Raw genomic sequence first — 13,935 nt, 5'->3', positions numbered from 1 at the left:
ACATGTATATATATATATACATGTATATGTGTGTGTGTGTATATGTATATATATATATATATATATATATATATATATATATATATAATAGTATATATACCAAGGAAATAGAAAAAAGGAGTCTTTTTATTTTTTTCCTGTTATCGTATATATAACAAATATATATATATATATATATATATATATATATATATATATATATATATATATATATATATATATATATATTTATAATGCTCCACAATACTCCGCTGCATGGGGGCCTCCACTATACCTCCCTGTCTCTAGTTTCATATGGGGGGTTACAGAGGTATTTCTTGTTCAGTTTCCATGTGGATACATCAGCACACCCCATTATATGCCATATGTATGGTGCTTTTCTCCCCTTGAAGTAGCGCTGTACATGTGGCACCCTGATGTACCGTAGCACACAGAGGACCACTACTACAAAGCCTTTCTGCTGACCAGACTCTATACATTAAAGTATAGACGTCATTTTTTTTTTTTTTTACTCCTGTTTTGAACTTTACTATGGCACAAATCATAAACTTACAAAGCCTCATATCAAAGGAGTTGTCCATGATTTTCTTTGTGTTAGAAGAACATGAAATGTTCTAATATAATCTTCTATCCCCCGCCATTGCAGTGTGGTTGTATTGTAGTCCCAGCAGTCGCGCATCACTGACTGGCATCCATGGTTGACATGACCTCTATAGCTTGTGACTGGCCACAGAGGTGATGCTGGCATATATGGTGACCGCTGCAGCCATTGATCTGTTGCAGCAGTGTTTTGATTGATATATAGTACATTATCAGTGCAGGACCGGCGGGGGCCACTAGTGACTATTCTTTCCAATACAACCCCTTTCACACCCTTGATTTACCACTATTATTTTTCTTCCTAATATATGTATTTACGGCCTCAGACACGGAAGTAGAAATAGACTGTGTAATCCGTCAGCTACACGGGTATAATCTGATTTTCCATTTTCCCTGGAGTGAACTATGGAATGAGTCACCGGGGAATGTGATCATTGCCGTCAGTATTTGTGCTGCCCTTACATGTTCGCTTGGTGTGTTGGAGAAGGTGAAGCCCATCACTATTGCCTGGAGACTGCGCCACTTTCCTCAGTCATGTCCTGGTTTGTTGGGTTCAGTCTTACATGAGTAATACTTTCTCGTGGGAAACTTGACAAATCTTCATTTAGAAACATTTGATTATGGCCATGCCATGCAGTTTGTATGTATATACGGTATACAGGATTGCATTATAGAAAATTGTAGGCTTTTTTTTTTTTATCCAAAACATGAATAAGTGGAGGAATAGTTGCCTTCCAGTGCCCCTGTGCATCCACTGCAGGCCACACCAGGGGTCTCTGCCGGCCCCCGATATGATTTCTGCCCCATTCAGATGTTACAGCTGCAGCGGTCAGGTGATTAAAAGAGCAGATCATTGGATAAACATCTGATGATGCGCTTTTCTATTTACCTGACCGCTGCAGCCAATGACAGGCTGCAGCGGTGCTGTGAATTCTGAATGGGACCGTCAGTTTCTGAATATGTCACTGTTGGACAGCTCCTTTAACTATTACTGTTTTTTCCATATTTGTTTTTCACTAGGCTGATAAAATAAACTGGCACATTACCTGGGAACTACCAACAAGCCTACATGCTGACCTGGGTATTTTACTTAATGGACTCCTTTCTGTTAGAATTTTGGGACTTTTGAGTCATTTAATTAGGTTATCCACTACTCAGACAACCCCTTCTCAATTAACATATTCCCCAATGTAAAATATAGACTCTTTTTAAATGCCTTCGGTGCCATACCGTCCTAGTGACATCGGCGCTGAGTCTCCTGGGACTTGTATGACATTGGCCTTGTATGATATAACAATCATCGGCCACTAATGGGCCAGTTCACTCTCCCTTCCTTTGGACATCATTGATATCCGGAAGACGTGAGAGCTGCTGTCTGTCTTCTTTCAGATGTCAGTTAGGTCCAAAGAAAGTGGGAATGCAGTCGTCCATTAGTGGCTGCAGGATTCATGTGATATGATGTCACGCGAGCCTTGGGAGATCCAGCTGCGATGTCACTTGCACCAGAGGTGAGTATAGGTGTTATTATTTTACATAGGTGAAATGGTGATGGATTGATTTTCGGAGTAGTGGACAACCCCTTTAAGGGTAACCTAAAAATGGTATTTTTGCTATGTGCAAATGTGTGCACCAAGTTTTCTCATGTTTACAGCCACATCACGCGCACATACTGGAGAAATGATGCCTTCGTTCACATGCAGCCCACAAAAATAGCTCCAGGCTAGTGCCCCAGACAGTGACGACAGCTCGCAAGCTTCTAGACTACATCAGCTAGTATCTCTGTGACAGATTCTCCCATTTGGCAGCGTTCTCATTTGTGTTTTAAATATCTTTTTTTTTTTTTTTTTTTTTAATTTTATTTTATTTTTAGCCTGACCACCAAACTTTCTTTGTCCACATCTCGGTCCGATACATGCATTCATCCATGGCTCTTAGATCTGTTCTGAAACCATCTTATGTCCGCTGCATGAGACTGAAAAATGTAATTAAAACCAATTGTAGAAATCTATTAATCACATAAGACTATGTTCACACAGTGCGTTTTTTTTTTCTGCAGCAAAACCTGATCTCTGGCAGTAAAAAAAACTACCTTTTTTTTTCTTTAATTTTTTTTATTGCTTTTGATGGTGAAAAAAGCAGGAAAAGCGCTGAAACAATTGACACGTTTCTTCAGAAAGCAAAGCAGTTTTCCATTTGTCAGGAAATAAAAAACAATCATGCATTAGATTTCTGAAACCTCAGAGGTTTTGCTGGGACAGTGAAAAGCAGCTTTTTATTATCATGGATCTGCATAAAGCCAAGGCAAAAAATAAACCATGTGTGAACGTAGCTTAACATGTCCAACATGCTTAAAAGGAACCAATCACCAGAATTTTCATATATAACCTAAAGCCAATGCTATACTGGCACTATCAGGCTAATCCCCATACATACCTGTAGTGGTCAGCTCAGATGTATGGGTTTTGAAATCCAAGAAAGTAAAGTTTATAAAATCAGCAGCTTCTTGAGTGACAGCAGCTGAGGAGCAGATAATTGCTGGGGGCATGCATAGTTATCCCCTCCCCCTGTTAGAATTAGCATAAGTATTATACAATCGATGTAACTTTTCTCTTCCAAGACGTGTGAGGCCATACCCATGTGACCAGAAGGGGCGGGGCCTCAGCCAACAAAGCTGATACCACGAAACAACATTTTTCTGTTGGCTGAGGCCCCGCCCCTTCTGGTCACATGTGTATGATTTCATACAGGTCCTGCTAGTGAAAAAGTCAATCGATGGTATATTTCTTATGCTAATTTTAATGGGTGAGGGGATAACTATGCATACCCCCCAGATATTGTCTGATCCTCAGCTGCTGTCACTCAAGAAGCTGCTGATTTTATAAGCTTTTCTTGAATTTCAAAACCTACATATCCGAGCTGACCACTACAGGTATGTGTAGAATCAGCCTGATAGCATAGTATAGCACTGGCTTTAGGTTATATATGAAAATCCTGGTGATTGGTTCCCTTTAAAAAAAAAAAATGCAATTTCTCATTGTATCACTTTTTTTACAACACAAGTGCCATAACCAGAAGAATATTAAATGCACAAGATTGATACATGGGCTTTAAAGATCATGGTTCTCCTGTATCAGAATAGAGGCAATCGGAGACACCTATCCCGGTAATTCAAAACTGCAATTTAATCTGTTTTTGCAGAGAGGCCATCAGTCTGCTGGTCTAGCCAAAATCGTCAGGTTCGGACAACTTCTATCTAATGTATATGAGGGTTTTCGTCCATTAATCCACATATCTAATAATATAATAAACCATTCAAAGTAATGCGGTGACTTTGCGGAGTTCTGACGTTCCACCTCTTTTGTTATTTGATAAAGTGTCTTTGGATTAATTATGTGGCAGATCCAGTCATTTTGGTGGGATTGCCCAGCTAATTATCCCTAATCACCAGTGATGGCTAAGGAGCAGATAATCCATCGTCATTACGGCAATTGCAGAGAAAATCCCCTTTCTGGTTTAATGTGAAATTTAGACATTGTGTTCGGATATGGGTGGGTGTTTTTACATGACGAGGGTGTTTTTTCCCCTTTCACATTGCTGAATCTTACTGGTGTGATGTGGTTGAGAAAATTCTAAGATCTATGCCAGTATATCACAAAAGTGAGTACACCTCTCACATTTTTTTGTAACTATTTCATTATATTTTTTTCTTATTTTTTCGGTCACCACACCTCCTTTTAAAAAAAATACACAAAAAAGCAATCAAAAGGCCTTCTGAAACTAAATTTGTATCATTAAATACATCAGCTCGCCACAGGAAAAAAGCCACCATGCCATAGATTTGCTATCCGTTTTTCTTTTCTTTTTTTAAAAAAAATCTTTTTTTTTTTTTTTTTTTTTTTTACTAGTTAAATGTATACAATTTTGGTTTAATTTTACATGTACTGATTTCAGGAATCAGATTTCCCATGTTATTTTTACCATGCAACAAACCGTTAAAACAAAACCCATAAAATAATGGCAGAATTGCCTAGTTTTCATTATTTCACTCCACTTGGAGTTTTTTTTTTTCTTCTCTACATTACATGGGAAAATTAATGGTGTCATTGAAACCAACCATTTGTCCTGTGAAAAAGAAGCCCTCATATGGCTAGGTTGATGAAAAATTCAAAAAAAGTTATGGCTTTCAGAAGAAAAGAGAAAAAGGAAGCGTAAAAATGAAAAAGTACCTGGGAGTGAAGGGCTTTAATGAAGGTTTCTGGGAGTCCAACATTAAAGGGGTTGACCCATACTCGTGACAAAACCTTTTCTTTCCCCATGTTTGACCCCGTTAAAATAAAAAAAAATAGCTTATACTCCCCTCCTGTGATGGTGCCAGTCATGCGTCGTGGACGCTCACGTTCCCACGGATCACGTGAGGCTGTGATGTCATGCGAGCCCCGCGTAAAATCCCACCGGTTTCTGTCCCCCGCTTTTGCTGCATTGTTTGAGGATACATTTTTCAGCTGCAAAAGCAGATCAGCTTTTTAAAAAACCGCATCACCTGAAAGGTTTTTGAGCTCATAGATAATGTTTTCAATAGCAAAAATAACGGACAATGCTTCAAACATAAGTACAATTAAACTGATGAATGAGAGTACTGTAATGAACAACAGCTAGAAGAAAATTTAGGATTCAGTATGTTTGAGATGGAAGGCCACAGTGCTGCTCATGTAAATGAGGAACAAACAGATTACAACAGAAGAACAGAAAAATGATAATTTAGAATTAGATGATCTTGTTGAAGCTGCTTCAAAACATTCATATTAATCACATGCGCTGTGTTGTGCACACGCTGCAGCTGGCAATAAGAGTCTGCAAGACGGACATGCTGGAAATCTGATTGGAAAAGTGAGGAAATTGGTTATTGCCGCCAGAACTCCTAAAATCGATTTCATCTTGAAGAGACGTGCTGAAAAATGGGCAATTGTCGATCAAGCCACTCGATGGGGCAGCACTTATTTAATGATTGAGCGATTGCTTGAACTAAAACTGTTTCTTATAGATATGGCGAACCCTCAGGTAACCCTAAATGAAGGTCAATGGACACAGGTGGCTGAATTGAAGGAATTGCTTAATCACCCATTTACCGTGACTAAAAATTAACCAGCTGACTATTTAATTCCTGGCATTTTCATAATGGAGTGGAAGAACTTGCTATTTTGCCTGTCCCAAAGAGGAGGTTTAATCGCAGATGGCATTTCTGCTTCAATAAAAAGAGAAACACAGCTATTGAAAAATAAAATCCTTCTGGAAACTGTTTATGTGGACCCAAGTCATCGTATACTGCTTGATGATCAACAGCTTACTAAAGGAAAAGACGCTCTGACCGAGGTAGCAGTTACGATAAGTGGCCTACAGGACTGCCAGGCGCAAGAGGACTTGGGTCCTGACCGTGCTACTGCTGCCATATCTTCATCCTCATCAGATGAGGAGTTTAACTTTGACAAGTATTTGTATGACATGGAGCAAGCAAAGCTCTGACGCAAATAAAGAGGTTTCACTCCGTTTCCTATAGCAGCAGATTGACCAGATTTCAGTAAAATGTTTCACTTGCTCTCAAAGAAATTAGAAAAATTCAACCGTTCATCAAAACTGACTGTGCTTGAGGCAATTCCTTTATACCCGGAAATTGTTAGTGATGTTGCCCATGTGGTTATGGCTTTGCCTCCAACCCAAGTTACTGTAGAGAGGTTGTTCTCTAGCCTTAACATTATTAGGTCAGATTTGAGGTCATCTGCGAAGGAGGATCTGATGGAGGCAATTCTATTTCTTACAACAAATTCATAGACTGCACAAATGTTTAGTATGTTTTTGTTGAAAACTGTTTTTTGCCACTTATATATAACACTATGTAATATATTATGTAAGTGGCAAAAAAAACAGTTTTCAACAAAAACATACTAAATAACATTTAGTATATTGCTTATATTTAAGTGAAAAATGTATTGTAGTGCAATGTGAACATCAGACATTTAATAATTTTTTATGATACAATATTCAAGATATTTACATAGAACATAAAATATATTTATTGGAATTCAACTTTAGAACACAAAAAACTGTAATTGTAAATATATATATATATATATATATATATATATATATATATATATATATATATATATATATATATTAATATATATATATATATATATATTATACATGCGCACACACACAAGATATATATGTAATCTACTGTATATTACATATTGTATAACATTTACAATTTATTACAGTTTTTTGTGTTCTAAAGTTGAATTCCAATAAATGTTTTATGTTCTATCTGAATATCTTGATTATTGTAACAAAAAAATGAATAAATGTCTGATCTTCACATTGTACTACAATAAATTTTCACTTAACTATAAGCAATATATGTCGGAGTCGGTGCAAGGGAAATTAAGGAGCCGGAGTCGCAGGTTTGGCTTACCGACTCCACCGCCCTGCAACTTATATATCCAAAGGTGGGGTGAGAGAAACTGGAGGTGATTAGGTGCGCGGTTCGCATGATGTAACAGCTTATGAGCCTTGGGAACACAAACGCTGGCACGGGAGGTGACTATAAGCGGTTTTATTTTAACTAGAGCAAACATGGGGAATGAGAAGGGGCTCTATGGGGAGATGAAAAAATTTTTGTTCAGCCCCTGCCCTCATACACAATGAAGCTGAGCTGCCACTTCAGTTCTAGTATCTTAGATCACGTGTAAATCAATAAAGTAGCTGCACCTCATCCCTCCCGTATGGGATGTTACATCAGACCACTGTAAAGCTCCGTGCTGCTGCAGAGATCAGTGGGCGGGGCTGCTGGCTCCATACTCCTCCTACCTGTCACACCCCCTGTTCTAAGACTGGAGAGAAGCAAGTATCAGGGGCTTGCAGGTAGGAGCATACAGCCAATGGCCTCTCCCCACTACCCCCCCCTCCGTTCTCTGCAGCAGCACGGAGCTTTACACTGGTCTGTGATGTAACGTCCCATACGTGAGGCGTGAGCAGCAGATACTATTTTATTGAATTACAAGTGATCTAAAGATACTAGGACTGCAGTGGCAGCTCAGCTTCATAGTGTACAAAGGGCAGGGACAGTACAAACATGTTTTATCTCCTCGCCATACCTCTTTTTTGTCTCATCCTGTACATTGTTAGGCTATGTTCACACTAGAAAAATGATTTTTCTTAAGAAAATTTCTTAAGAAATTTCTTAAGAGTGCACCTGTGTTAAAAAACGCACCAAAAACGCACCTGCGTTTTTGGTGCGTTTTTGGTGCGTTTTTACCACTGGTTGCTCCCTGCGTTATTGTGCCAATTATATATGGCAAAAAACGCAGTTAGCTGCAGAAAAGAAGTGACATGCTCATTCTTTTTCTTAAGAAAATCTACTGAAAGAATTTTCTTAAGAAAAAAACGCAGTGTGCGCACAGCTAATTTTTTTTGCCATAGGTTTTGCTGGGGAATGTCTGCAGAAAGGTTACAAGAATTTCTCAAGAAATTTCTGCAGCAAAAACGGACCAAAAACGCAGGTGAAAAACGCAGTGTGTGAACATAGCCTTACATTGTTTCAGATTTGAAAGCTGCAAGAGTTAGAATCAATCGTACAACAGATCTGACTCTGGAATGAACAGAAGCCATGACGCCGATGTGAACAGAACCTTAGTGAAACATTAGCCACAGGTTTCTCTTCTTTTTGTCTCCCACTGTTTGGATAAAAACAGGTTATCTTGGTTGAACTGGTTTAGCCACTTGTAAGTCAGTGAGACTGGAGTTCTGGTTTCCAAGCCATGAATGTGTAAGTGATACAGAAGGTTTATTGTGCTTGGATTGTATTCTTCATACAAGGCAAACGATTTCTTTTTTTCAGTAGTTTCATCCAGGAATATGCCCTAATAACCTGAACCCCCTCCCAAAAAAAGGTTTTCCATTCACTTCTATTTAAGTGCGTTTCCACTACTCGATAGCCTCTTTTGAATATCCCCAGTGTTCTGAATAAAATAAAAAAGGAAGTATACGTAACCCCCAGGTTAGTGCAGTTGCTCCGATCTATAGGCCCCCTGGCGATCGTAATATTTTGTCATGTGAGCACGCAACTCATCAGCGGCCACTACATATTAATATGTTCTTTCTATGTCCTACTCTTCGTCGTAAAACTCCCAGATCTTGAGCAGCAGTGGAGCAAGTCACCTAGGATTGAGTCCTCAATATAAAGGGTGGGCCATTTATATGGTGGTTGGTGATATCAACTTCCTGTTTGTAGCTCATTAGTATATGGGAGGGGGAAAACTTTTCAATATGGGTGGTGACCATGGCGGCTATTTTGAAGTCAGCCATTTTGGATCCAACTTTATTTTTTCCAATGGGAAGAGGGTCATGTAACACATCAAACATATTGAGAATTTTACAATAAAAACAATGGTGTTCTTGGTTTTAATGTAACTTTATTCGTTCATTAGTTATTTACAACTTTTGACCACTTGTGTTGGATTGTCAATGCAACCCTCTTCTCCCACTCTTGACACACTGATAGCAACACTGTAGAAGAAATGCTAGCACAGGCTTCCAGTATCCTTTGTTTCAGATGCTGCACATCTTGTATCTTCACAGCATAGACAATTGCCTTTAGATGACCCCAGAGATAAGTCTAATGGGGTGAGATTGGGAGGCCTTGGTGGCCATTCCACTGGCCCACAATGACCAATCCACTTTCCAGGACACGGTTCATGTAGGAATTCTCGGACCTGACACCCATAATGTGATGGTGCACCACATTAGGTCCGAGCATTCCTACATGAACAGTGTCCTGGAAAGTGGATTGGTCATTGTAGGCCAGTTGAATGGCCACCAAGGTTTCCTGATGTGCAGCATCTGAAACAGATACTGGAAGCCTTTGCTAGCATTTCTTCTGTGGTACTGCTATCAGTGTGTGAAGAGTGGGAGAAGAGGGTTGCATTGACAATCCAACACAATGGGCAGCACTTTGAACACATTTTATAAGCGGGCATAAAATTTAAAATAACTAATGAGCCAAGAATACTATTGTTTTTTGTTTTTTTTTTTTGTGAAATTCTCAAGTTTGATGTGTTACATGACCCTCTAATCATTGGAAAAAATAAAATTGGATCCAAAATGGCTGACTTCAAAATGGCCACCATGGTCACCACCCATCTTGAAACGTTTCCCCCCTCCAATATACTAATGAGCCGTAAACAGGAAGTAGATATCACCAATCATTCCCATTTTTTTATTTAGGTGTATCCATATAAATGGCCCACCCTGTACATGACCAGTGGCCTCTCCACCTATCCTCCGCTGATTGACATATGCATAGTATAGAAAGAAAGCTGTCTTAGTGCCGGGGTGTCTCTTGCCAAAATGATTAAAAAAACCGATCCAGCATCTTCCAGGTGTCTTCTGAACCTCCCCATTGATTTGTATGGAGCAGAAAACGCTTGAAGAATGCTCAGCTCACTTCTTTTTCCCGCTTGGCATGTTTTGAAACCTGCGCAGTTAAGACTCGTGCACAGCCAGTCATTTCCATACTTAAAACCGTATATGGTTACTCTTGACTTTTTGTTCAGGCGGGTTTTGCAACGGACCCACCAGAAAAAGACACTGCACATAACTCTAGTCATTGAAAAAGATGATAATAGACTTTTTTTTAGTTAATGTGAATATCATTAATAACTTCTCTTTTATTCTTGACTCGTTTTAGAAACTCTGACCACAATGGGAGAAATAGAAGGCACGTATCGGGTGCTGCAGACTCCAGGTGCCCGCCTAGGTGCCCAGAGGACCACTGGAATTAGTACACTAGAGCCGGGGCAGACCCTCAGCATGGCTTTCTCTTCACCTGCCAAGGCCACAAACCAGGATTCATTCTCATCTGTGCTACTTCTGGATGGTACTGTGCTTTCTGTCGAAGTAGGGGTATGTTTTCCACTATTAACATTTTATAATTCACACTAGAAGGTTGCCCGATTCTAACGTATCGGGTAGTCTAGAATGTGTATGTAGGGTAGCAGATTGAATAATAATAATATAATCAGCAAGTCTTGAATAATGATGGTTCATTTCTTGCTCGTTGGTCTCCCGCTGTGCAGCACGCATCGGCGTATTTGACAGTGAGAGAACAACGATCTGAATGGGCAGGGAGCCGGCGTACACTGGTAACCATGTTACACAATTGGGTAACTATGCAAAGCGTTTTGCTTAGTTACCCGATGTGTACCATGGTTACCAGCGTACGCCGGCTCAAGCACACATGTGCCGGGAGCCGGGGGTAAGGTGGTAACCATGGTACACATTGGGTAACTAACGAAAGCGCTTTCCATAGTTACAGGATTGTGTACCATTTGTTACCAGCGTACGTCAGTAAGCTGATAATCATGGTACACATTGGGTAACTATGCAAAGCGACAGTGCTGGTTTATTTTTTGCTTGTTGGTCTCCTGCTGTGCAGCACGCATCGGCGTGTTTGACAGCGGGAGACCAATGATCTGAATGGGCAGAGAGCCGGGGTAAGCTAGTAACTATGGTACACATCGGGTAACTATGCAAAGTGGTTTCCATAGTTACCCAATGTGTACACTGGTTAACAGCGTACGCCGGCTCCGGCACACGTGTGTCGAGAGTCGGGGTAAGCTAGTAACCATGTTACACATTGGGTAACTAAGCAAAGCGGTTTCTATAGTTACCCGATGTGTACCATGGTTACCAGCGTACGCCGGCTCCGGCACACGTGTGCCGGGAGCCGGGGTAAGCTAGTGGTTTCACACATCTGGCTTTTCTTGACTTTGTCGGATGCTGCGCGCCCCAGAGAAAATATGGGTCTTTTTAATAAAAATATTCTCTATATTTACTTCTCTCCAGCGATGTTGTCTCCGGCTCTGCTGCCTCCCGCTCCTTATCGCCGCTCATTATACTCACTGAATATTCAGTGCCTTGAGGAGCTGGAAGCAGGAACAGTGCTGGGGACTTCAGTGCCGGGGACCGCATCGCTGGGTGAGTGTACAGCAGAGTATGTGTGTGTGTGTGTGTGTGTGTACATGCATGTACACAATGTGTGTATGCGCATGGTGTATCCATGTGTGTCTGCTGTGTGTGTGTGTGTGTATACATATGTGCGCTGTGTGTGTATGCGCTCGGTGTATCTATGTGTGTCTGCTATGTGTGTGTATATACATGCATGTGCGCTGTGTGTATGCGCCCAGTGTATCCATGTGTGTCTGCTATGTGTGTATATGTGCTCAGTGTGTGTGTGTATACATGCATGTGCGCTGTGTATGCGCTCGGTGTATCTGTGTGTCTGCTATGTGTGTGTATATACATGCATGTGCGCTGTGTGTATGCGCCCAGTGTATCCATGTGTGTCTGCTATGTGTGTATATACATGCATGTGCGCTGTGTGTATGCGCCCAGTGTATCCATGTGTGTCTGCTGTGTGTGTATATGTGCTCAGTGTGTGTATATACATGCATGTGCGCTGTGTGTATGCGCCCAGTGTATCCATGTGTGTCTGCTATGTGTGTATATGTGCTCAGTGTGTGTGTGTGTGTATATACATTCATGTGCGCTGTGTATGCGCCCAGTGTATCCATGTGTGTCTGCTATGTGTGTATATGTGCTCAGTGTGTATGTATACATGCATGTGTGCTATGTATGTATACGTCGGTGTATCCATGTGTGTCTGCTATGTGTGTGTGTGTGTGTGTGTGTGTGTAACCGTACACTGTACAGCACAGTGGCTGCACCGCAACTTCCTGGTCACATGAAAACACGTGATCGGAGGTTGTCGCGCGGCAATTGTAGTGTACACAGTGCACGGGAGAGCGCCGGATGCGACAAAGTGGAGAAAAGGTAAGCGACAGTGCTGACGTGTGCCGGGAGCCGGGGTAAGCTAGTAACCATCTTACACATCGGTAACTAAGGAAAGCAGTTTCTATAGTTACCCGATATGTACTATGGATACCAGCCTACGCCGGCTCCGGCACACGTGTGCTAGTGGCTTTTCTCCACTTTGTCTTGTGGTGTGGGCTTCGGGTGCTGCAGCAGTCACCTGGGTGTCGGGCGTCTCCGTGTGGGTTCGGGGAATGCGTGTGGGGGGACGGGGCCAGGGTGAGCATCCAATGTGTGAGGGGGCGGGGCCTGGCCAAGCGTCCAATGCGTGCAGGATGCCGGGGCGAGCGGCCAATCCATGGGGGCGGGGCCAGGGCGAGCCGAGCGGCCAATCCGTGCTGGGGGGCGGGGCCATGCCGAGGCCAGCAGCCAATCCACTGGTTGTCACCGTAAGGACACAATTTTGGAGCAAGACAGACAGACAGACAGACAGACAGACAGACAGACAGACAGACAGACAGACAGACAGACAGACAGACAGACAGACAGACAGACAGACAGACAGACTAAGGCAATTATATATATAGATAGATGTTATGCTCACTTCGTTATTTCTTCATTTCCAAAGGTTAAAGCGTAACGTCTTAATTTTTAGTTAATAAATTAATAGTACACATGAAAATAAGCCGCTTTGTAATGTATCTTATCAGAGAAATCTGCTTCTTTCTCTGCCAGAATGGATCAGTCATTATCAAAATTCTCACTTCTGAGGTAAAATCTGTATTCAGTGAAGACTTTCCCATTACTGAGAGAGGCTATTACTGAGGAAATTCTATGAGAAGTTGACATTTTCACTGTTTAAAATTTTAGTTTTTTCAGCTCTTCTATTTTTATTAGTTTGGCGTTAAGTTTTTTATTTTTACAAATTAGGCCAGACCTGGGCAAGGGGCGGCCCGTGGGCCACATCCGGCCCGCCTACGCTCTGTGACCGGCCCGCCTGGTTCAGGGCGTCCTTCTTGGCTGGTCAGTGATGAGGGTAATCTGACCTGTTGTCCGGAGCACCAGGCTCCGGGAGGCCTGTGGTCAGATTGCCCTCATCACACACTGCGTGCCGGGAAGGGAACAGAGGACAGATCCTGCAGCGCCGTAGGCAGCGGAACGCAGGAATCTCTCCTCTGTTCCCTGCCCGACACTTTTCTCTGTGACACACGCGCGTCCTGATATCGTCAGTACGGCGCGCGTGTGTCATTTGAAAAGTTCCCGCCTGGCAGGAGAAGAAGCTGCAGTGGAGGGGGCCTGTACAGAGAGAAGCAGCGGCGGGGGCTCCTACGAATACAGCATCGGCGCAGCCTGGCCATGTGAAAGAGAAGCCGCTCAGCGGGGGGCTCGTACGGAGGTGCCTGAGGAGGGGACAATAAGAAGAGAGGTGAGTGGTTACTAGTAACCTGCGGGGACAATGGGGGGCGGGCG

At 42.0% G+C, this 13,935-nt stretch overlaps 1 protein-coding gene across 1 annotated transcript in view; it reads left to right on the top strand.

The window, feature by feature from the left end:
* FARP2 (FERM, ARH/RhoGEF and pleckstrin domain protein 2) overlaps window positions 1–13,935 on the top strand; it is a 196,411-nt gene that overhangs the window by 13,611 nt on the left and 168,865 nt on the right. Inside the window, exon 2 of the mRNA XM_075340858.1 lies at window positions 10,343–10,557. Coding sequence (XP_075196973.1) covers window positions 10,357–10,557 — 201 coding nt within the window. The 5' untranslated portion in view covers window positions 10,343–10,356. The remainder of the gene's footprint in view (window positions 1–10,342; window positions 10,558–13,935) is intronic.

Source organism: Anomaloglossus baeobatrachus, chromosome 3, assembly GCF_048569485.1.
Source record: "Anomaloglossus baeobatrachus isolate aAnoBae1 chromosome 3, aAnoBae1.hap1, whole genome shotgun sequence".
Classification (NCBI taxonomy): Eukaryota; Metazoa; Chordata; class Amphibia; order Anura; family Aromobatidae; genus Anomaloglossus; species Anomaloglossus baeobatrachus.
Note: the sequence above shows the minus strand (reverse complement) of the source record. Positions and strands in the feature narration are given on the sequence as shown.